The sequence below is a fragment of the Ylistrum balloti genome, unplaced genomic scaffold, assembly GCF_031769215.1.
Source record: "Ylistrum balloti isolate Yb309-2 unplaced genomic scaffold, AGI_CSIRO_Ybal_v1 Utg370686, whole genome shotgun sequence".
Taxonomy (NCBI): Eukaryota; Metazoa; Mollusca; class Bivalvia; order Pectinida; family Pectinidae; genus Ylistrum; species Ylistrum balloti.
Genome location: NW_026782413.1, coordinates 47,055 through 73,520, shown reverse-complemented (window position 1 = coordinate 73,520; position 26,466 = coordinate 47,055). Strand labels below are relative to the sequence as shown.

The 26,466-nt window shown below is 36.9% G+C and overlaps 2 protein-coding genes across 2 annotated transcripts; both read left to right on the top strand.

Moving 5' to 3' along the window:
• The first annotated feature begins 1,481 nt into the window (after positions 1–1,481).
• Positions 1,482–6,587, top strand: LOC132557530 (uncharacterized). The gene is made up of 3 exons (XM_060222025.1): positions 1,482–1,665; positions 4,864–4,953; positions 6,472–6,587. Exons 1-3 carry the CDS (start codon positions 1,482–1,484, stop codon positions 6,585–6,587), a joined length of 390 nt encoding a protein of 129 aa, XP_060078008.1.
• A 7,467-nt stretch (positions 6,588–14,054) lies between these two features.
• On the top strand, positions 14,055–24,873 carry LOC132557522 (uncharacterized). Its single transcript, XM_060222017.1, has 2 exons — positions 14,055–14,193; positions 24,437–24,873. Exons 1-2 carry the CDS (start codon positions 14,055–14,057, stop codon positions 24,871–24,873), a joined length of 576 nt encoding a protein of 191 aa, XP_060078000.1.
• The last annotated feature ends 1,593 nt before the right edge of the window (positions 24,874–26,466 follow it).

The following is a 26,466-nucleotide window of genomic DNA, read 5'->3' as shown; positions in this document are numbered from 1 at the left end:
AACTTAAGAAGGTATTCATCTTCTAAAAGCAGTTATCAAATTTATATGATCACTTGGCTTCAGCACAGTTATATGGCATAACACCTCATCTTTATAGCTTTGTTCGGTACATTGTATATGCATTATGACATAATCGTATGCTATGTACCGGAGGGGACAAGGACGTGCTTTCAGTACCGGAGGGTAGTTTGATGCATGTCTAAACATCAGCTTCACTGCACCAAGCTGTATGAGAAATGCTGTCGGCAGACTTAAAAGACTCATCCCAAAACAAAACTGCAAAATTGTGTTCTTACTCATGTATTAAATCTTAAACCGATTTCAGAGCGCTCTGACGTAGCAGCACACAGACAATCTGGTGACTAGCGAAGGTCAAGGTCATACATCTATTAATACATCTATAGAAAAAAAGTAAGTGATAACACTGATACAACATTGGTCATTTAACAAAACTTAACAAGCAAATTCCCTTGCACCAAGAAATATAATAAGACCAATTTGCGATGGACTCAGAAACAATATCATTGTGTGTCTTCTTTGCACGAGAAGAAGTTTTTGCGTCATTTCAATAAATTTAACATTGATAATTTGGTAAGTGGGTGCTAACACGAAACCTTTGGAATTGTCATCTAAAAGTGTGTGACATTTTAATGCATGACTACGACGTCTCATATCGCTAATGTAGATGACAAGACTACCAGGATATCAAGAGGCATTATATTTTGACAACACGTCATACATCGATGAGCTATATCGCGTGGCACGAATACGCTAATTGCAACGCCAGGAAACAAGAGAGTTTTTCACAGCTTAGGGCGGTCTTTTCATAATCCTTTTCATGCGCATTCGTTACGGAGCGTTAATCTACAAATTTCCTTCCCCTGTCACATCGTTCCTGTTTGTCGGCATGACAGGAAAGGGCAACCGGGTTGGTTGAGTAAAGATAATAGCCAGACAGTACCCAGTTTTGTCATTGGTCGTTTGTTGTAGAATTACTTACGTACGCACGCCTCCCACGCATTGTTTAACAGTATATATACGTGCTTATGAAGAGACACAGATGGCGATCTTGATTTCATAATTGTAACCAGCACTAGACGCGAAAGGTGAGTTATCTATATGAGCATGTATACATGTCTATATGTCTTGTCATTGACAAGAGATTTGCCATTCCACAGAATTTCATCATTGCAGAGAACTTTGAGTTTGATTCTAAGTGACCGCAAGTGTATAGAACTTCGATTCTGATTCTGTCTGTTTCAGACACGGCATGGAAACTTCAACTACTTGTCATATTATACTTGTCTCTGTTTCAGACAAGACATGGAGGCTTAACATGCTTGTGAAACTATATCTGTCTCTGCTTCAGACACGACATGGAAGCTTAAAATGTTTTGATATAATATCTGTCTCTGTTTCAGACACGACATGGAAGTTTAACAAGCTTGTGATACTATATCTGTCTCTGTTTCAGACACGACATGGAAGTTATTACTTACAGAGTTGCACTTGCTGTGGTGATGTTTGTTTGTTTTATGATAAGGAATTCGGAATGTGGTATTCCATTGAACTCTTTTCTCTCGGCTACAAACGCGAAACGAGACGCAGATGACATGGAAAATTATGAGGAGGAAGCCACAAATATCCAAGGCGTGAGAGGGCAAGGTAGGTGAAGCAAATATATTGTTTATATATAGGATAAAATGAAAAATTGTGGACTAATTAAACGTAATCGGTAAGATTTCAGTGTAAGGTTTTTAGGGGGACTTTGGTAAAAAGGCAGAGGACATGGTAAATATGCATTCACACTGACCCTGCCATTAGAGGCTGACCACATACAGAACTCATTAGAGTAGGTGATAAAAGAGCTTGGCAAATCATCCATTTTTTTGTTTTTAGTTTTTGTTGTAAAATAAACTTATTTGAAATGAAACAGAATGAAATTTTAAAAATGACAATTAAACCATCAAGGGAAGATATTTCTTAATAGCATAGTCAATCGTTTGAGATTCAATTTTAGAGGATTGAAATCAGGACTTTTTTCCTATGTGCTGACTACTGATACACAAAATTCAAGCCGTTACTGTCTGACACCAATCTTACACCGAGAAGGTAGATCTATTGTATAAGGAACAAGTATTCCCTTGTGGAACAACATTTATAAATTAAAAATATATAAATCATGATGGACAGCAAACCTGAGAGTCGTCTTATGAATGTGCTCTTCCGATGTCTGATCGGAAGTAGGACATCATTCATTTTGAAAATGAACTCCAACATAGGTTATCCTGCAACTGGCAGTGCCATTGTCGGAATCCACTTGCCACATATATTTGTGCTGTGAATTCAACGGAATCATTTTCTGAATATACTAAAAAAAATACGTTTAACAATATAAATAATTATTGAAAAAAGGAATTTTATATGTTGCAATGAACGAGTTTATGTACGAAAATTCATAAAGTCGTTGTCATATTTATTGAAGTTTGAAACTAAATTTCTGCGCGGAGTAATTATTTAGGCGTACGTATCAGTCAATATCTAGCGTAACGTCAATGTCAGGTAAACAAGGACTGAACCAAAATTTATTGAAGCATTGATGATGGTCTTATCTGTAGTAAACGTTATAGGATAAATAGAATACATGGCGAGTTCCTTAGAATATAAGCCGCATTTTATGTTTTAAGACACTAACCATACATTTTCTATATCTAGGACTTTGTTTTTGTATACTACACGCTATATATATATATAAGTAAAGTGAAGCACCTCGATAATCCTAGCAATCCTGTGTGATAAAAACTTATAAAACTACCTTTTCAGGAACAATCTAATTTTGCCTAAGAATAAATTTAAACTTAACTGGGTATTATTTGAAGCACACTGAGGGACAACAACCCAGGAAATGTATCCTTACGGCCTGTAATGTGACGTAAATTAACGCCGTGTGTACGACAGGGTTCACTGTTTTATAACTATCACAAGAGTTGGTGATACTATCAAATATTAATTTACGAATAAGGAGGAAATACTGCAAAATATGACCTTTAAAAAATGTTGCGAAATAAAATTTTGGCACATTGTTGCACATGAAAACCTAATAGAACATATGCCTCTACTTCTGTTCTGGTTCCTGTACATCAAAAAGTGTTATACATACTAAGAGGAAAAAGACACTAAACTACAACTTTACGGTTTAATATGATAAATCAATATTAATAACCAATATGCCTTAATGAAATGCAATACTTAACTTCGAATATTGGACCATCTATCTTGAACTTTTTCTAAGATTTTTAACAAATGAAGACTTCATTAGACCGCTATGTATTACGGAACCCTAAAGTACACAAAGTTGAAATAACGGCATTGTCATACCGATCCCTAATATCGTGTGTGCCCTCCCCGAACAGCTATGGTGTCTCTGATTCTGCGCGGCAAAGACTTCATTAGAACATTGACTCTCCGTAGAGAAATGTTCTATCATACCTCAGTTAGTGCGTTGGCCGTTGGCAGAGGTTATTTGAGATGTGTGATCGATTCTGAATTTGTCTGTCTAATTCATCCCACAAGTGTTCGATTGGGAACGAATCGGGGCTATATGGAGACCAATCAATAGGAACAATGTTCTGGGTTGCCAGAAAGTCTCGTCAAATTCTTGCAACGTGACGCCTAGCGTTAGCATACTGAAAGGTACATTGGTGCCTTATAATGTAAGACACAACATGGGGCCTCAGGATCCCAATTCGATAGAGTACAGCCACTAAATTCTTGTTAATGATCATTAAAAGTGCATTTACACCATGGGAAATTCTTGCCCTGCCAAATCTCTTGTCCTCCAAAAAACAAGCGCCTGCAAGGCGCTCTCCTCGACGCCGATTCACACGTTGATTTAGATTCATCCTTGAATTGCATTGACCTCCAAGTCTAGCAGTATAACGTCTGGGCACATGTGCCGTCAACTTTCGCATACGACGTGCTCAACGTCAATGGAAAACCAAAGTACTGGCGACATGGGCGTAAATTTGCCTCTCGTTGTGTATTTCTCACAATTTATGGGTGAATTTAATAGTTTCCATTACCAATGATATTTCGTGTCATTTCGGCTGCCGTTAATCTCCTGTCACGCAAGTGGGCAAGTCTAATGAACCGATCCTGACGTCGCGACGTTACACGTGGACGTCCGGATCTTGGCCTTTCACCAACTCTTCCCGTGGCATTGAGACTTAAAACTAGCCGAGTTCTAGGTGATTTACGAATTCCGAAGTGAGTAGCGGTCTGCTATTGAGTGCTACCTCCCATGTACATTACGGGAGTTCGTTCTCTATCAAGTTTGAATAGTCATGGCATATTTAAAAAAAATTATTGATTTCAAATGTATTGGCGATCACGCGTCTTGGTGATCGTCAGAAATCGACATTAATTTGAATGGAAGAGAACGCATGCATTTTGAACAGTCACGGTATATTGATAATTTAGGCGCTCGGGATGTGGAAAAGTTTGACGGATTTTTATCATATGTTAGGGAATTAGGGATGGCGCCCCTAATTTTTATACGGCTACCTATATTTACAGCAAGGCTAAAGAAGACACGCGTCTTTATCCATTCAGTATATCATTCAGCATATTATGTAGAGAGCCGAAGATAAAAAAAATCAGAAACATCTGGAACCGGTAAAATCACCATTTAAAGTTGATTCACTTGTGTATCATTAATACAATCTATTCAGCATCCTGTCAACAACGCATATGTACCATGTTCCTTTAATTATAGGGAAATGGAGATTATGTTTCTATCTAGAGTCAAAGTATCGTTCTCAAAAAAAAATTTAATGCCACTTAACATTTTGTTTATCTTTGTAGATCTTCGAAAACTCATTCTGAAGAAGTTGCGATTCCGGGATCTAGAGGAACAAAGCCAGCCTAATATTGTAGAAAGATTTCAATATCCAGGTAAGATATTAATTAACTAGTTGTAACAAACGTCCCTGTTGATTCCTTTTAATTTCCTGTCCCAATCAGCAATTCAATCACTCCCCCCTCCCGTTTCTCTGTCTCTCTTTTCAATCCGTTTGTCTGTCCTTTTTTTGTCATTTGGGTAAATTATCTAGTGTTCTGAGAGTGTAACCTTTGATATTTAAATATTCTGAATAACAGAATACTGTTTCAAAAATGTTGCTCCAGACAATGAAGATGAAAAAACAGGAAAGCAAATATTAATCAAAACAGCACGTTCCCTCTCTCATGAGTGATATATATATATGTGAAATAATCATTGTGTAACCATTCTAATAGAGGCGCGGTTCAGAACATACACATGAACCTGAAACTGTTCTCAATATATATATATATACACATTACGAAATTAATTTAATCTTGGAGCTGCTGACTTCTTTCTTTCGATCATTTTGGATTTTCCTCAGTCACTCCCAGACTTCAAAGTTTAAGCCCTTCGCATCACTGACGAGTCCTAGAAGGACGAAATAGTTGTATGACACACTATAATTTTTTGGTTTGATTCTACATTATCTAACTCTTCATTATTAAAATGTGTTATTCAGTTGTTAGTCCATTTTACAATATTTAATCAAAGGCAGTGACTTGTGGAGCTATTATATTAATTATATAACCGAATATGACGCAGTATTTTGATGGTGAATTTAGCTGGTCTGATACAATGAGCTACGAGACACTACTCAAAGTTTTCTCATATGACTGTAGGGTGTAATACAGACAACAATTAATGATGACCAGTGATAGGTCAGTCACCTGGTCGTTAACAGATAACAACTGAACAGACAATATCTATATATTTATAGTGGCATTTCATACACTGTGCCCTATGTATTTAAAATATCATATTAGTTGTTTGTGACTGGCTATTCCGCCTACTTTTGGCAAAGACATTGGCGTAATCTTACATCTGTGGTGCAATTGGATTTCACAAAATTCTCAAAAGTAATTACACTTGTCTGGTCACATTCATAGTCTTATGTGAGAGTCAGTCAGTTAACGTCCTCGATACTCCATGTGTTACGATCACTTTGCTCTCTGCAATCATGGAACCTGTCTTGGTGAAATTGAGTGTACCATGTGCGACACCTTGTGGACAAGACAAAAAGACTGGTTAGATCATTTGATTTACGCCAAATGAATCCCGAGGTCGAATAACGTATATTGTACTGGCTTTGAAGTTGGGTGTCGCTCCTTTATAATCTTCAAAGGAGTGTATCAGCATGTGATTGGTCTTTTTTTTCTCTTGGAACCAATCAAATCATTTCACTCGTGGCTTCATTTTTGCCAGGACAGGTTTCAGGGGTGCAGAGAGCGAAACCGCTTGAGCATCGATAGTAAATTAGAAGCTTAGTGAAATCTCACTTAAGTGGCTAGGTGTCTAACTGTTACAGATTTTAAAGGTTGTGACTTATGACTAATTGGAATTTCATTTTTGTAATTTTTTTGTTGTTACAGTTAAACGTACCCAGGACAATCTCGTGGACAGAGTGGCTGCTCTTCTTTCCGGTCTCAAGGTCCGACAGGTTTCCGACAGTCGTAGTGCGCGCATGCCTAGTCTTAGGTTCGGCTAAATAACTCTCATACTAACCAGGACCTCTGGAGTTACATGAAACCTGTTTTACTATCAGGAATCTTATACTACCTCCTAACATGAAACACCGTGGAGCTGTTAGCAACTCTAGATGTTCTATCTATCACATAATAAACTGAAAAAAACCCAATAAATACAGTGCTAAGAGTGAAAACATTCTAGACTATCGGACATCCGTGCCAGACAAAGCGTGTTTTGTACTGGATTGAGTGGAAGTGATGAAACACACATGGTATACAATGTTTAAATATATGAGAGGGATTCGATCCCCATTCAACGTTGCCACAGTTACATCGACACAGTCGTCACCATACCGACACCGTTATCAACAGTTCCTATGCTATTATTTACTAACAAATGTCTACTTGCACAAGTTTTCCTTCTTCAAATAAATTCAGCATTTATATTTGTACAAGTCATATTGTTTATTTTTTTGAAAATAAAATACGGAAAATAGCTTAAAACATTTTATTGTATGGCTGTTGATAATTGCAAGCTCTGATTGGTTAAGCATTGTCACGTGTCTAATCTGTGAAGAAGAAGATCAAAATACCTACATGACGCCGTTTCTAGTAATCCAGTCTGTCACCGCCCCTCCATCATATACCATCGTTTCCTACTTCAAATTCATACCATTCTGCCGTTGGAGTGCAGGCGCCCCATGGCGAGTTTGTTCTTACTGGTAAATCATGAATGACTCGACTCCTTTAAAAGTTATATGATGCAGTTAGATCATCTTTATAACTTCTCATTAAGTAGGCGTGGTCAAGATATAACTTCACATTTAGTAGGCGTGATCAAGATATAACTTCTCATTAAGTAGGCGTGGTCAAGATATAACTTCACATTTAGTAGGCGTGATCAAGATTTAAATAGGCGTGGTCAAGATATAACTTCTCATGAAGAAGGCGTGATCAAGATTTAAGTAGGCGTGGTCAAGATATAACTTCGCATGAAGTAGGCGTGATCAAGATTTTAAGTAGGCGTGGTCAAGATATAACTTCTCATGAAGTAGGCGTGATCAAGATATAACTTCTCATTAAGTAGGCTTGGTCACTTTGGTAACTTCACATAAAGTAGTTGTGATAAGGAGGGAATTCCTCATTAATTAATGTGAAGAAACGGACCAAGTAGACATTACTGTATACATAACATATTTACATAAACCAACATTTCAGATAGAGGTCTGTTTCCTTGCGTATTAAGAGTTCAATTAGTCTTTATACAAGTCAACCTACTCTGTTTAACGAAACAGCATTACATGTCGAGAACAGTAATTTCATTAAGATTTGGTTAACATTATGACAGCTTGGTGCGTATATTTTTCATAAACAGATTAAAATCCATTAGTTTTAACAACGGTAGTAGTATTTTTCTCTGATAAAGTTTATACACAGAGGACATCACCATTTATCGTGCAGATGTCATTTTGTCTTTCAGTTTCTATAGGAAGTTTTAGATTAAAGTACAAAATTTACACAAAAATGAGTTTGTTACTATTAGATTTCATCAGGTGTGGTTCGAAATTAAACTAAGATTTACATAAAGAGTAGGCTTGTCCTCGTAGAGAACTTTTCAATATCATGAAACCATATCGACTTTTTAATATTTCTTACTTCTGTATAGTCTATCAGAAAAACAAATAATAATAATAATAATAAACAAAAGTAAATGAATAAAAATTAAATAAATAAATAATAACAATAGAAAAAAACACACATAGAAATAACAGTATATATGTATTTCCAAATCCTGGATAAATATGGATAGACAACAATACTTTCCTGACCACTGATGTAGCGCTGAGATAAATATCGCTGAGGCACAGTGCCATTACGTTCCATTAGCAGAACTATTGTTTTATTTCGATTTCGCGTCGTAATCGTTAATAAAACGGAAGTATACCTGTTTCGGTTTGTTTTACAGATCCAATAAACACAAAAAATAGATACAAATTGAATTGCCATTGAAAGTATCACCGAGTTTCATTCAACGGTTTGTTACCTTATCGACAAATGTCTCGACATTTATAGAAATTCTGGTACTCTAACGGACATGACGTGTCTATCAGGATCACTTGGAGAGTGGAATTATGAATGGTAATCCTATAATGTACTCCTAAGTCGAGATAGTATGTTATCACAATAGTTTCCAGTCATTGCTACATCACACGCAAATTAAAACAAACTAACAACGAATAAATTATTAAGTCCGAATTCAACAATAAATCAACTTCATTTTTGCCAATTTTGAGAAAACTGAACATTGAATTTGTAAACAGATACTGTTGAATTGTAAAATGATCATGATTTCGTTGACTGGAGTTAGTGGAAGTCCCTATTTATCACGAACAGCTATATTTCTTCAAGTAAACCGAAATCATTTCGAAAAAATATCAGTATCTATGTTGGACCGATCACCCACTATATACCGCCTCACTCTTATCAGTCACATCACCAACTAACCCAATTCCTCGGGCCTACTCGATATTAAGACAGCCGTAATTGACAAAACCCATGGACCTGTCGTGTTATGAAATAATACGCGTTTTCCCATGCTTTGTTGACTTGCTTTAGAACCTCTGAAGATTTACCTGTATTAAATTATTTTCACAGGGATAACAGTAATCTCGCTCATCCAAACGCTTTTTGTCTACACACGTACACATGCTGTGTAAAGCGTTGAATTGACCGAGGCAATATGTTTATTAAATTATTAATACAAACAATGGAGTGAAATCCGAAGAAATGACTGTCGGCTCTCCATTTCCTTAATTTTTTATGCATTTTAAATCCCCAGGTTAAAAAAATGTTATTCCTTTAGATCATATCCATATTTTGCAAACTGAATGTTTGCGCTGAAATTCTTATCCTTTCTTCGGTATATTGCAGAATAGATATATCATTCACTGACGGAAAAAATTACCTGTGTGTGATTACATTGTATAAAGTATGGGAAGGTAAACATCCGCGAAGTAAAGGTGTTCCGTCATGTACTTCAAAAGAAATCTACAAGAAACAGATTTTTCTAACACAACTTACAACTGTATTCTCTATCTAACACATTTGTTAAATTTAAGAAGCATATCGATGCATTTTTTTTACTTTTTTTTTATCACATTTCAATAGACTGTAAAGCTAATTTGACGTCATCAAAGCCCAAGAAAGTTCATTCTTAAATTGAATGCGTGACGTCACATAAGATCTCTTCTCCGAGTCGCTCTCGATCACCACGACATTTCGATGCTGGAACTATGTGGCAATATTTATTATAATTTGGGAATTGTTCATGTGAGAACCAACACGCATGCATTCGATGTGGGTTTCGGACCGTCTCTGTGATGCAGGATTGAAGGTGCTAATCGGGTTTTCTGATTATGACACAAAAACACATTGTGACATTTGTTATAAAAAATTGTACTTGACGAGGACAAGGAGACAGAGGATAGTGATCGGGTTGATGGAGCCAAATCAGTATATTTAGTGTTTGACAACATGCTAGAAATTATACACTTCTGTCATTCATTCAGTGTCCTATAATTGTTAATCGACTGTTTTCTTCATGACCTGTAACAATGCAGGGTATCGGGTACCGGAAGGTCGGTCATTTTTTTCTAACCTTTGAATCGATAAATCGTTCACAACCAGGTTGGTTTTAAGCTATCACATTACGTGTAGCTTGTCTCAACCCAATAGGTTGAAACTATGAAATCTCACATCGAGAAAAGACGTAGATTTACCTGTCTAGGGTAGGAAAAAAAAGATTTCTACTCCGTTGGACAGAAATATCCACACTTCCGGTGAGGGCAAGATATCTGCACACACAGAACAAAAGCACGTGCTAAACCGGAAGTTGTAAATTTCTGAGGTGAAATACGTGACTGATTCGATATTGACAGTTTAAGATAAGTTTGACACTGTTGTATGACAACATTTAATCATCTTTCTTTATCCAATTAAGTTTTAAATGCATAATGATAATAAGTTATCATTGCGATTGTCTTTGTATAACGTGTAATGTAGATTATAAATCTGTCAAAGAAGTCGGTTATTGCCCGATTTCCCCCCTAGTTGTTAGCATATATATATGTTTAGAATGTTAGAGAAAAGGGATAGAAAAATGATAATTTCTTAGTTTTAGTCAGATTAATTTCTACCCTTGGAGGAAATTTCTGACAGTCTAACCTTTGACAAAACCTCGGGTTAGACAGTCGTGTATCTCCTCATTTTGTAGATATTTCTCTGTCCTACCCTGAAGCTAGGGAATGGTCCTATTAATATTACCCTCACTGGAAGTGTGGATATTTCCTGTCCGACAGAGTAGAAATCTACACACCGCCCCACTATATACACCAATCAACACACTGCTCCACTATCTACACCCATCTACACACTGCCCCACTATCTACACCCATCTACACACTGCCCCGCTATCTACACCCATCTACACACCGCCCCACTACCTACACCCATCTACACACCGCCCCACTATCTACACCCATCTACACACCGCCCCACTATATACACCCATCTACACACAGCCCCACTATCTACATCCATCTACACACCGCCCCACTATCTACACCCATCTACACACTGCCCCACTATCTACACCCATCTACACACTGCCCCACTATCTAAACCCATCTACACACCGTCCCACTATCTACACTATCACAGCCTCATTTACACACTGCCCGCTATCATCAGCCTCATTTACACACTGCCCGCTATCACCAGCCTCATTTACACACTGCCCACTATCACCAGCCTCATTTACACACTGCCTACTATCATCAGCCTCATTTACACACTGCCCGCTATCATCGGCCTCTTTTACATACTGCCCGCTATCACCAGCCTCATTTACACACTGTCAACTATCATCAGCCTCATTTACATACTGCCCGCTATCACCAGCCTCATTTACACACTGCCTACTATCATCAGCCTCATTTACACACTGCCTACTATCACCAGCCTCATTTACACACTGCCCGCTATCACCAGCCTCATTTACATACTGCCCGCTATCACCAGCCTCATTTACACACTGCCTACTATCATCAGCCTCATTTACACACTGCCTACTATCATCAGCCTCATTTACATACTGCCCGCTATCACCAGCCTCATTTACATACTGCCCGCTATCACCAGCCTCATTTACATACTGCCCGTCATCACCAGCCTCATTTCCAAACTGCCCGCCATCACCAGCCTCATTTCCACACTGCCCACTATCAATACCCATTTACCCAAATGAACACTCTAAACAGTACATTTGTTTAGGCATTGTGTGATATGACAGTATCTCCGGTCATGTATTGTAGATACGAATGAGAACGCAGGTAGATGAACCTTTATTTAGAGGTGGACATACCACGATGACATGAAAATCAATCTGCTTCATTAAGATATGTGTAAACAGCTATGTGTTACAGAGTATCTCTACGTCATGTTGGTTCACCTTTGTTTGACTACAAAATAACTGTACGATTCTAGTACATAAGGGTTGATTTGTGTCTTGAGTCAAAGTTATATGGCAATTATCACTTATCGCGCCGATGTATTGGCAGTTTGGACAAAGAGTCAATGCGAACTGTGGCTATCAGCAATACTGATTTCCTGTGTCATACCATTGAGACGAATCTTGTGTAACAAGATGTCCTTTTGCACCCGCTAATACGATGACAGCATTCCTCCTTAGTCACCTTCCTGACATTTCTGATGACTAATTAGTAAAAGTGTTGCATAAACCGTTGATTTACCTTGAAGTCTTGTATACAACAGTGAACACAATTTTATGAAGTCAAATCCCCTTTTATCTGTGGACTGCTGATGGATGTTGTTCCAGATAATCAGCTGGTATCGAATTTAATCTTCATGGCCTAGTTGTAGATCGGCGTTCACATCATAAGGATATTAACGTAATAATAACAATAATAATAATAATAATATTTATACAGGTGAAATTGATGGCAGTTATAAAATCACATCACTAAATCTAATAGGATAACAGATACTTCGTAGAGGCGTAACAATAATGTATGTTTATATGCTTAAGCATACACTCGCATTCCAATGAGATACCCCAAAATAGTATTGTATAATAATAAAAGTAAAATTTTTTGTCTATATATATCTGTTTACTAATCTATTGGTAAATCCAGCACTTGTCTCTTGATCCTGTCTTTACTTTCTCTTTTGATTTCTCTTTGTCCTCTCTTTGGAATGTGTTATTAATAAGTACGGTTTATTTATGATGAATCTGCTGGACCCTAGCACCATTGAATCAGGTTTACAGGGATATTGGCAATATGCACCCCGCAAATAAAACTATTGAAAATGTGGATTTTGAGGAGCTCCTTTTCTTTCCGGTATCTACCTTTAAAACAAGTGACGTTGCTACTCTGAACCACCCAGTGGCCTATTCCAAACGTGAAGGACTACATTCTCGTTACGAGAGTTCTCTTTTTCAGTAATGGTACATCGCGATTTCAGTCAAAACCTAGTATGATTCATCAAAATGATGTATTAATCTATATTGTTAAATTATAAGTAAGACACTCGGTGGCAAACGTAATGGTTGAACTACTTTGAGTAATGAGTTATTGACTAGAATTTGTAACCTGGGTATATATTTCCTGTTATTTCTGAGTCGCGTTAATTCTATTCTAAACTGAAGGAATATCTTGTTTTCTTTTCAGATATATCGTAATGATTGTTACGGAAGCATATTTCATGATCAGTACGTACAAATCGAAGACATAGACGGCAGAAGCAGAAGACGCTTATTCTTCTGGAGCACGTATTCAGTATTTGGTTATATATTTGCCTTCAGTGCTGTGTAAATACGTTATTCGCCTTTCCATTGAGAAGTATTTTTTTAATATATATTTACCATACGTTTCGTGTGAATTAAGGGCGTAAATGTGTTATTCACCTCTTCATTGAGAAGTATTCATTATTTGGTTATATATTTGCCTTCAACGTCGTGTAAATTTACAGTGTAAATATTATTCACCTTTTCATGGTGAAGTATTCATTATCTGCGTGTATATTTACCATTAGTTTCGTGTAAATGTGTTATTTACACTTTCATTGAGCAATATCCTTTATCTAGTTTTGTTATATAAATAGCTATATGTTTACGTGTTGCTAACAAATGAATTCATGTGAAATGTAGGACGAGGTTGAACCTACAAAGTGTTGTATGTTGTACAGTCGTACGACATGATAACAAAGTTGTTGTCAGATAAAATAAAAATAGAAACAGATATGTAGATATATCTCCTAGGACCAGCTAAACTGATAAACCTTCTTACGTGAAGGCTAAATACTACTTATTATAGAAGTGACAATCGTAGAAAGCGGTCGACCGTTATCGCAGATAACAGAAAGCCGTAAATAGTGAGACAGATTATGTTCCTGTAGTCCTATTTACCATGGCATCATTTCCTCGGTCTTGTCTGTTAATCTTCAGTGTTTACGTGTTGTTGGAGTCGGGGTGTGGTGTTCCAACCCCTAACGATGATGCTGAACAGTTCAGATTTCAACTGGAACAGTCTATCTTTAGTACATTCGGTGAGTATTTCCTGGAACGTCAGCGTTTAATTTAACAAGTTAGAGATGAATAGTCAGTTTTAATTTTCAGCACAATATAAGCGATTCACAACAATGCTTTAACAAATCCTTGGTTTTCACATTTTACCGACAGTTCGTCGCACATTTTCTTGAGTTCCTGGTCACGAGAATGAAAATATTCGTCCCTTTTTTCTGGACAAATGTATGTCATCTCTAGGACCTACATTACGAATTTACTTGGTCACAAAATGACGCATTCAGATACACCATTACTTGGAATGGAATTATTTAGGGGTGTCAATGCTTCTTGAATGAAAACGAGAACACAACTGACTCTCCTACATCAGTCGCTGATCTCGATCTTTTCCAACTACCAAACCAATATGGACAGCTTTTCACCAAGCTGTGTAGTCGTGGTAATGGTAATTTTCAATTGTGAATTTGCCATTTCTGGATAGTTAAATAACCTGCATCCCAAACCTATGATGTATTCATGTCGCAGTTGATTCGATATTGCGACATTATGGTTTGTCAAAAAAGTATAGGACATTGCATGGTGTTGAGTATCGGACTTCTTACACACGAGAGATGACGAGGATGTAATAAGTCCATTGCTCGGGTGTTATAAGTCCGGAGTGACGAGATGTCATGCAATAACTGACTACTCATCAGGATAAGGGAAATTTAAAAATAGAAAATCCTGGTTAATTGGATAGCTGAAGCATCTGTATCTTAGAAGAAACAAATTACTAGATACAAGTGGAAAATCAGTGCTCTGGAGTAAGAGAAAAGATGAATAAACAACAATAAGTTTACAATAACAAACCGCTTTCATACGAGAGGTATTTTAAACACAAAATAATTTATGTATTTCCTTTGTGTGTCTTTAAAGGAATGGTTTATTTTAAAGTGCCATTTCACGGTCAGTGAAATACGCAATAGAGCTCCTTGGGATTACATACTTTTTCAGAAAATGCAAAAGATGTTTTACATTCTCGTGACACGGAAATTTTAAAATCATGATGTCAACTGTATGAAATATTAAAAAAATCAAAGATTCGTAATATTATTGTTGTGAATCGCATGTATATTTCTGTAATTGAAATTGACCGTTTCATCCGCATTGTTGATTTACTCATTGCTAGCTGATTGATTATCTCCCCCTTTCTTACAGGCTGTTACCACACAGTCCATTGTACACAGCCCTTTTCATGGTCATGTAATCACGATAACCTATGACATTGAATTAGATGTGCAGTAGACTTTGGTAGCGAGTAATTTATTTTCCACTGTGAGAATCAGTTAAAAAAATAAAAACGTTAGAATTTTCTCTTTTTGTTCCAGAAATTTTCACAGGAAAAGTGGAAAAAATTTTTTTTCACATATGCTTGCATATATATCCTGAGAGAAACAATTGTATCATTGTGCGCTGATCAGTCGGTGATGTATGAAAACACCACGCGTATCAATTGGATACTAAAACATTTTCATACATGTACAGTTCGCTAACGACTGTATTTTCATCTCTCCATGTTTAATAATATATAATTATATATCTTGACACCAATTTAGCGGCATTTACTATCGTGTATCTTTCAAGGAATGATATACTTAAGTGTTATTTGTTGAGTAAGGTATCAGCTTCTGGGCATTAAATATTTTCCAGAAAAAAAGGAGGAGGATGTGTTCTTATCTGTGAAAAGTAAATTGAAAATAATAGGTTGTCAACTGTGTGAAATATATGAAAGTTAAGAAACTATCATGACATTGTTATGAGTGTATATAGTGTGTAATTGATCTTCTCTATTTGTATTAATGACTTAATCATGACTAAGTAATTATCTCCCCTACAGATTTGATACCACAGTCTGTTGCACACAGTTCTTTTCATATTCATGTAATCATGATTGTCCATGGAAGGGGATTATATGTGCAGCGGACTGTGGTAAGAAATGATTTATTACCCATACTATGCATTAAGATGAGTTATTTTCATCCCTATTTGGGCTTTGGTTTGAAACATCAAGAAAATACCAACATGGCAACATAAATCCTAATCCAAACTCAAATTCCTTAAACCTTGGACAAAATATGAGCAAAAGAAAGATTTATTGGGAGACTCCTGAAAAAGTACAAGAAGAATAAGACCAGATGTTCCGGAAAGAGTAAGCGTCTTCTGCTTCATCGGCGACACCCGCCATGTAAACCTTGGTCAATCCAAGTAGGTAAGTAGGTAAGATCACATTTTCAGACGAGAACAAGGTAGACAACAACGGAACCACTGGGCAAACTAACGAGCATCAAAAACGTCCAGGTTTATATCACACATACACAAATAGAATATTTCTCAATGTGATAACTATGACGACCATTAAAACTTCCCCCTAATTTTCATCAGCCTGCATCTCTTGAACCTCGTGTTACGAGTTTATACGTCAGCTGACGACTTCTAGTGCGAAAATCGTGATAATGGAAACAGGTCCTTGAATATCGAATCAACCGTGACATTTAAATACCATAGGTCGGAGATGCAAGAAGTATTCTGTAGGTCAGTTATTGTATGGTCTCTTCATTAGGAACCTATAACATCCTCGTTATAAATCCCTTGTAATCATGCAATAACTTTTACACACAAATATGAAAGGATAACAAAAAGAAATAACACAGATAGTAATATACACTCGAAATGGCCGGGCATGTAGTCAACACATATATATATATATTCGAATTGGTCGAGTACGGAGTACCTACCAAAAATACAGATACCGAAATGGTCAGGTATGTAGCATCTACAATAATATGGAAACTGGAAAGGATCCGGCATGTAGCATCTACAAAAATACAGAAACTGGAAATGGTCGGGCATGGAACATCTACAAAAATATAGAAACTGGAAATGGTCGGGCATGGAACATCGACAAAAATATAGAAACTGGAAATGGTCGGGCATGGAACATCGACAAAAATATAGAAACTGGAAATGGTCGGGCATGGAACATCTACAAAAATACAGAAACTGGAAATGGTCGGGCATGGAACATCTACAAAAATATAGAAACTGGAAATGGTCGGGCATGGAACATCTACAAAAATATAGAAACTGGAAATGGTCGGGCATGGAACATCTACAAAAATATAGAAACTGGAAATGGTCGGGCATGGAACATCTACAAAAATATAGAAACTGGAAATGGTCGGGCATGGAACATCTACAAAAATATAGAAACTGGAAATGGTCGGGCATGGAACATCTACAAAAATATAGAAACTGGAAATGGTCGGGCATGGAACATCTACAAAAATACAGAAACTGGAAATGGTCGGGCATGGAACATCGACAAAAATATAGAAACTGGAAATGGTCGGGCATGGAACATCTACAAAAATATGGAAACTGGAAAGGATCGGGCATGTATGGTCTAAAATATATATATTCGAAATGGTCGGAAGTATCTACAAACATATAGAACCAGGAAAATCGTCTTGTGTGTAGTATTGATCAAATTATAGAAACTGAAAATGGCAGACATATAACATGTACATCATAAAAGAAAATCATAAAAATGAGTCTCTGGTTGACGTCTTCGTTGAGTTTGGTGGTTAGATCTTCCAACAGATTATTTGCATATCTACTGGAACAAAATGTGTCCTTCTGTTGACTGACTTGACTTTGTTTTCATACGAGGCTGAATTTATCGACGAGCTTGTCAAACAGGTTACAAAGTCGTTTGAGTTCACTTTCAGATATATTGATGACGTCTTGTGTTTAAGTTAATTGACCAGGTCCATCGAATACATTTGTATTTCCACCAGAGTTGAAAATTAAAGGGCATAATTCTCTACATCGACTACTTTTCCTGCAACAGATCCAGCATGAACAGTCTTTCATCAAGCTGTATGATAAGTGAGATGATTTCATTTTCCCTACTGTGAAGTTTCCATTTCTTGGAGGTTTCAAAAGATGCAGGTTGGTGAAAATTATGAAGAAGTTTTACGGTCGTCATAGTGATCTCATTGAGAAATATTCTTTTATTTGTGCGATAAGAAGCTGTATGTACTAGGAGCTCGTTAGTTTGCCTGTTGGTTCCGTTGTTGTATACCTTGTCCTTATTCGAGACCGTAACATTATTTACTTGGATTGACCAAGATTTACAAGGCGGGTGTCGATAATAAAGCAGAAGATGCTTACTCTTCCGGAACAGGAGTTTCCGCGTAAATCTTTCTTCTGTCCATATTTTGCGCTATATTGATTGAATTCCAGTTTGGATTATGATTATGTTGATATGTTTGTATTTTTTTGCTTTTAATCTACAAAATTATAGACGCTTTGATTGGTTTGGCATGTTAACATGAAATTAGCGTTGGTCAGTTATTCGGGTTATGACAGAAAAGATTAGTAAAAATGATAAATGTTGATTATACAACGAAACAAAAACGAGTTTATGTGCAAAATATAAGTATACAAAACGCACTCACTAGTTCACACACTATCAAACAAAAGAATTACACCAAAAAAGGTCTACAGCTTCGCAGTTTGTCAGGCGAAGATCAACCAACACAATTCTGGAACGTAGAAAAAATATTCAGAAAGCATGCGAAGTCGCATACTTACGACAAAGCTCAAACCTGAACAACAAGGAGTTCCATATTTAAACGATTCACACGAGCCAACAGTGACAGAACACATGCTGTAAAACACTAGGCAAACCTCAACCACTAGGGTCAGAAATCACGAGACATAGATCTATCGTCACGTCAGACATTGACCTCAGCCTGTGCTTCATCCACCCACCATAGCTGACCTAGACATTGCATTCCTCATACTGGCTGGTCGGTCCTGACTCTGAAGGGAGTAGGTAGAGTTGATACTTTTCCTGACAGGCTAGTTGTAGATTACTTTAATGTCCCGTCAAGTGAAGCTACAATAGTACGAATTCGGATATATATATACTACAGTCACTGATATTCGCTCTAACATAATACCTTATCAAAATAAATATTACTCATCGAATTTACAACTGTGAGTTACTTATATTGTAAATCACACGTTATAAGTAAGTAAACAGTTCTATAAATAGACAAACGAGTGTGCGGCGCTCAATAGCTCCTAGAAACACGTCTCAACGCAACTTCTAATAATTGGCATCTCAAGGCTTCCATATTACAGCCAACTTTATAAAACTAGCTCAGGGCTTCCTTAGAAATTTTAAATGGACAAATATGTATAAATTAATTAGATATACTAAAAGAATATATTATGTTCATAGATTGTAAATACACCAATGATGACTACGAAATACGAAATTATCATGATACAATGTATATATATATATATGATAAAACTATCATACGATAAACAATAGTCAAGCATGAATGGAAACGATATACAATAGTCAAGCATGAATGGAGCGTATAGAATCTTCGATTACTTCACCCAATATCATAGCTGGAACGGATTAAAGAATACCAGTAAATCGTAAAGAAAAGAAAGAAACATTATTTACCACAATCTGTGGTAAACGATGATAAATCACAATACAGTCTAACCTGTATCAAACGGCCACTGTGGGGGAAATTATGAAAGTGGCCTTTATAGAGAGGTAGCCTCTTAATTGAGGTTCCTTATTTTCGAACCCAATTTGCACATTGATATTTGAATACAGGTAAATTGTCAGGATTGTCACTGTCTTCCTGTACTTGGGAGTTTGTGGTTTGGTCTGAGCTCATATTTCGAAGTGATTTGCCACAATAGTGATAATATGCCTGTATTGTGTATACCAGTGACGTAAATGAAATCAAACTCAATATAAAATGCATGGTGAATTGTGTTTACGTGCCATCAGCTGTTTTTTTTATAGGAATGTTCACGTGGCGAGAAAACGTGACTCGCAGTCAAGAAAGCTTGTCAAATGACTTGTGGTCAAAACGGCCGTTTAAAATAGATTTGATCGCGAGTTTGGGGGCGAAAAGGGTGGCCGCTGGCCGCGTTAGACAGGTGGCCGTTAAATTAGGTATCATTAATGATAAAATTAAAACGATTGGGAGGTTCTGAAAATATATAAGCAGGTGGCCGTCTAACTATTTGCATATCGGGTACACGAATCGACCCATACGTCGGTATTAAAATAAACGTCCATATCGTGTACAGTTCATACCCGTGATGTATATCCGCCTAACGGTACCGACTATTAAGGCCCCATAAAAAATAATTAGATAAAAGTTACTAACAAAATATACACGCTTACGTGACAGCTTAAATAGCATCAAACAAGAATTGATTGGACATGCAGTAAAACACGTATAACATTTTGTTAGCATGCAGTAATATAAAAAATTGAAACTAGAATTTTCCCTTCCATTTAGTAGTACAAAAATATAGAAATTAGAAATGGTCGGGCATGGAACATCTACAAAAATACAGAAACTGGAAATGGTCGGACATGGAACATCGACAAAAATATAGAAACTGGAAATGGTCAGGCATGGAACATCTACAAAAATATAGAAACTGGAAATGGTCGGGCATGGAACATCTACAAAAATACAGAAACTGGAAATGGTCGGGCATGGAACATCTACAAAAATATAGAAACTGGAAATGGTCGGGCATGGAACATCTACAAAAATATAGAAACTGGAAATGGTCGGGCATGGAACATCTACAAAAATATAGAAACTGGAAATGGTCGGGCATGGAACATCTACAAAAATATAGAAACTGGAAATGGTCGGGCATGGAACATCTACAAAAATATAGAAACTGGAAATGGTCGGGCATGGAACATGGAAATGGTCTACAAAAAAATATAGAAACTGGAAATGGTCGGGCATGGAACATCTACAAAAATATAGAAACTGGAAATGGTCGGGCATGGAACATCTACAAAAATACAGAAACTGGAAATGGTCGGGCATGGAACATCTACAAAAATATAGAAATTAGAAATGGTCGGGCATGGAACATCTACAAAAATACAGAAACTGGAAATGGTCGGGCATGGAACATCTACAAAAATATAGAAACTGGAAATGGTCGGGCATGGAACATCTACAAAAAGATAGAAACTGGAAATGGTCGGGCATGGAACATCTACAAAAATATAGAAACTGGAAATGGTCGGGCATGGAACATCTACAAAAATATAGAAACTGGAAATGGTCGGGCATGGAACATCTACAAAAATATAGAAACTGGAAATGGTCGGGCATGGAACATCTACAAAAATATAGAAACTGGAAATGGTCGGGCATGGAACATCTACAAAAATATAGAAACTGGAAATGGTCGGGCATGGAACATCTACAAAAATATAGAAACTGGAAATGGTCGGGCATGGAACATCTACAAAAATACAGAAACTGGAAATGGTCGGGCATGGAACATCTACAAAAATACAGAAACTGGAAATGGTCGGGCATGGAACATCTACAAAAATATAGAAACTGGAAATGGTCGGGCATGGAACATCTACAAAAATTTTACAAAAATACAGATAACTGGAAATGGTCGGGCATAACATCTACAAAAATAGAAACTGGAAATGGTCGGGCATGGAACATCTACAAAAATATAGAAACTGGAAATGGTCGGGCATGGAACATCTACAAAAATACAGAAACTGGAAATGGTCGGGCATGGAACATCTACAAAAATATAGAAACTGGAAATGGTCGGGCATGGAACATCTACAAAAATATAGAAACTGGAAATGGTCGGGCATGGAACATCTACAAAAATATAGAAACTGGAAATGGTCGGGCATGGAACATCTACAAAAATACAGAAACTGGAAATGGTCGGGCATGGAACATCTACAAAAATATAGAAACTGGAAATGGTCGGGCATGGAACATCTACAAAAATACAGAAACTGGAAGGGCATGGAACATCTACAAAAATACAGAAACTGGAAATGGTCGGGCATGGAACATCTACAAAAATATAGAAACTGGAAATGGTCGGGCATGGAACATCTACAAAAATACAGAAACTGAAAATGGTCGGGCATGGAACATCTACAAAAATATAGAAACTGGAAATGGTCGGGCATGGAACATCTACAAAAATACGGAAACTGGAAATGGTCGGGCATGGAACATCTACAAAAATACAGAAACTGGAAATGGTCGGGCATGGAACATCGACAAAAATATAGAATCTGGAAATGGTCGGGCATGGAACATCTACAAAAATATAGAAACTGGAAATGGTCGGGCATGGAACATCTACAAAAATATAGAAACTGGAAATGGTCGGGCATGGAACATCTACAAAAATATAGAAACTGGAAATGGTCGGGCATGGAACATCTACAAAAATACAGAAACTGGAAATGGTCATGGGCAAAAATATAGAAACTGAACATCTACAAAAATATAGAAACTGGAAATGGTCGGGCATGGAACATCTACAAAAATACAGAAACTGGAAATGGTCGGGCATGGAACATCTACAAAAATATAGAAACTGGAAATGGTCGGGCATGGAACATCTACAAAAATATAGAAACTGGAAATGGAACATCTACAAAAATATAGAAACTGGAAATGGTCGGGCATGGAACATCGACAAAAATATAGAAACTGGAAATGGTCGGGCATGGAACATCTACAAAAATATAGAAACTGGAAATGGTCGGGCATGGAACATCTACAAAAATATAGATATTAGAAATGGTCGGGCAAGGAACATCTACAAAAATATAGAAACTGGAAATGGTCGGGCATGGAACATCTACAAAAATACAGAAACTGGAAATGGTCGGGCATGGAACATCTACAAAAATATAGAAACTGGAAATGGTCGGGCAACATGAAACTCGGGCATGGAACATCTACAAAAATATAGAAACTGGAAATGGTCGGGCAAAAATATAGAAACTGGAAATGGTCGGGCATGGAAACTGGAACATCTACAAAAATATAGAAACTGGAAATGGTCGGGCATCTACAAAAATATAGAAACTGGAAATGGTCGGGCATGGAAACTGGAAATGGTCGGGCATGGAACATCTACAAAAATATAGAAACTGGAAATGGTCGGGCATGGAACATCTACAAAAATACAGAAACTGGAAATGGTCGGGCATGGAACATCTACAAAAATATAGAAACTGGAAATGGTCTGGCATGGAACATCTACAAAAATATAGAAACTGGAAATGGTCGGGCATGGAACATCTACAAAAATATAGAAACTGGAAATGGTCGGGCATGGAACATCTACAAAAATACAGAAACTGGAAATGGTCGGGCATGGAACATCTACAAAAATATAGAAACTGGAAATGGTCGGGCATGGAACATCTACAAAAATATAGAAACTGGAAATGGTCGGGCATGGAACATCTACAAAAATATAGAAACTGGAAATGGTCGGGCATGGAACATCTACAAAAATACAGAAACTGGAAATGGTCGGGCATGGAACATCTACAAAAATATAGAAACTGGAAATGATCGGGCATGGAACATCTACAAAAATACAGAAACTGGAAATAATCGGAAATGTCGGAATATTTATATATTAAGTAAATGATCAAGCAATATACAGAATAACGTTGAAAAAACTCAAACAATAACAAGACAGAAAGAGACCATTGTTCTGGAACAAACGTACAAATGAAGACAGACCGAGCAACCTTGGAGATATCTGTTGGCATGACGTGGGTGGATTGGTGACAAAACGCGAACTTTTTATATTAGAATGTCGTTAAAAGTATAATTTATTTATATAACAATAAAAACTTGAATGATATCAATTTCCCATAAAGGTTTCATACAACACAGTTAGCCTGTAACTAATTGATAAACGGTGTAGAGCTTAGTTGGATTGTTTTAGGGTATTGTGTAAACAGAAACACAGAGTACAAAACTTAGGACTTGATTTTGAGTCAGAAGCGTTACGTTCCGTTACACGATTCTCTATACGAAATTGTCCTTGCTAAAACGCTGGTGTATTGTTTTACCCGAGATTTAAATCACTGCCACATAAAATACTGGATAACTAGGGCTGTTTGTAGGATTTTATTCAGTGTTGACAAACCGCGTTGGACGGTGCACGTGGGTAGCCGCGTGCATGAGAAACTGCGTTGACAATGTGAGTAGGTAGTCAGGTGTTAACAAAACTAGTCGGGGATGTGGGATGTAGAGCGCGTGATGTGATGTGACCATGTTTAGAAACGACGCATAATAAATAATGTTTATTGGACTCATTCATCCGTAATTAATTTCTGTTCTTCAGAGGAGTTTGCACAGTTTCTGCGGTCCTACTTTACAATACAGACACAGATGAGGAATGAGAGTAGAGAACAACCTGCTATAGAGCCTGGCCCAGACACCGCACATCCTGCCATTAGGCGACGTCGAGCTAGTCTGCCATTGCGTTTTGAGGATGTTGAGAGACAATATCTGATTAAACAGTCGCTTCAGCTGTTGGGGGAATTCGTGGGGTATGTAGAGTATGTCCAAAACGACAATGAGACACGGTCCTATCTTGAGGATATTCTTCGAGAACATGGCGACATGCTAAAAACCATGTCCGTTTCCCAGCTGAAGAGCTACCTCGGCACGCTACAGCGGACCATGGAAGACGGAGTCAACAGTCAACACCAGATGGTGGTCAACGGAAAAGTGTACTCTCTTGACCACATATCGAGTTGGTGCTGTCAATTTGGATGATTGTTCTTTATCATATTTGGTGAGCTACTTCACAAATAAAATACCACCACAACTCCAACACAACGCGTTCTGGCTTATCAACTTACACATTTAAAGGGACTAAATGGGTAGATTTCTTTTTTCCCCCAGGCGTTTGATTTCGGGTTAACATTGTAATACTTAGAATAAGACTCTTCACAAAATTATAAAACCCTCTGAGTGAAATTGATAAAGATTATTAGCTTCAAACTAATGGTAGTCGACACTAGCTGTTGTGTTTACCACCCATGGCTGTTTTGATCGGAGATAGCCGAGATCATCACGTGACCTTTCGGGGCCTCATTTTAACCCGCCGTTTTGATATGATTTCTTATTCTGTTTAATTATGTAATTAGCCCAAACTTAATTTTCCAGCCAAGTTCCAATTTTTACTCTGTAAAATGACCTCTTGCTTCACGCTATGCACGTGACAGAGCGAAAGAGATTAATTTGAATTAATCTTAATCTAAAATCGCATGCGCAAAGACATTATTTACACTCTCCGAACAGTAATGGCATGAAATAGTGTTGGGTCGCTCCTATTTTATTCTATTTTTTTTTTTTTGGACGTTGTTAATAAAACGGCTATGCAAACTTTAAAATACTATAATTAACAGAAAGTGCACAACTTTTAACAGATATCTAAATGTTGTAACGCTTTCTATCAGTTATGAAATGAATATCTGACCATTTAGTCCCTTTAAAAGGCATTCATTATCATCTATTTAGGTTTATGAATGATTTTGTTGGGATATTAGCTTCGTGTGTCGATTCAAGATACAAGAAACGTTATTCAATGTCGCATACAATAAAAATAATTAGATCACGTGACCTGTTACTGTGACAAAGACACGGAAACAAGATAAAGTCAAATAGTATGTCACAGGTAAATATCTAAGAGATTCATATGAGTCAGAATCTTTCTCTTGCATATTATACAAAAGCCATGAGAGACATGTATCTTTTTATGCGTTTAAAAAATTACATCTTTACGCTATCGCACATTATCTACAGACAATGTTGTTACCATGTGCTGAAAACATATCAAAACCATATTCTGTAAAATATCGAACCTTTATTATAAAATAGCTGTTTATCAAAATATATTACAGTCACATAAAAATGTAACAACGCACTCTCTCTCTCCCATCTCTGTTTCTTGTCATTACTGGAACATTTAAGATATTTCAACATCATATAAAAACTAAAATATATCTCAACAGTGAAGTATATGCACATTAGATTTATATATACATGTATATTCAACATCAATTTCGACAATTAACTTCATCTATGATAAATTTTGAAAATACAATAAAGACAATAGGTGGTACTCGGACAAAAACCATCATTGACAATACCAGTAATGACAATAAGCGATACATGGATAAAAGCAATCATTGACAATACCAATGATGACAATAAGCGATACATGGAAAATAGCGATCATTGAGAATACTTATAATGACAATAAGTGATGAATGGATAAAAGCAATCGTTGACAATACCAATAATGACATTAAGCGATACATGGAAAATAGCGCTCATTGAGAATACTTCTAATGACAATAAGTG

What these genes read in the sequence shown, in the direction of transcription:
- LOC132557530 (XM_060222025.1), top strand. Translation starts at nt 1,482, where the DNA reads ATGGAAGTTATTACTTACAGAGTTGCACTTGCTGTGGTGATGTTTGTT. An exon ending in CCAAGGCGTGAGAGGGCAAG is followed by an intron (nt 1,666 to 4,863) that starts GTAGGTGAAGCA and finishes TTATCTTTGTAG; the next exon opens with ATCTTCGAAAACTCATTCTG. An exon ending in AGAAAGATTTCAATATCCAG is followed by an intron (nt 4,954 to 6,471) that starts GTAAGATATTAA and finishes TTGTTGTTACAG; the next exon opens with TTAAACGTACCCAGGACAAT.
- LOC132557522 (XM_060222017.1), top strand. Translation starts at nt 14,055, where the DNA reads ATGGCATCATTTCCTCGGTCTTGTCTGTTAATCTTCAGTGTTTACGTG. An exon ending in GTCTATCTTTAGTACATTCG is followed by an intron (nt 14,194 to 24,436) that starts GTGAGTATTTCC and finishes TCTGTTCTTCAG; the next exon opens with AGGAGTTTGCACAGTTTCTG.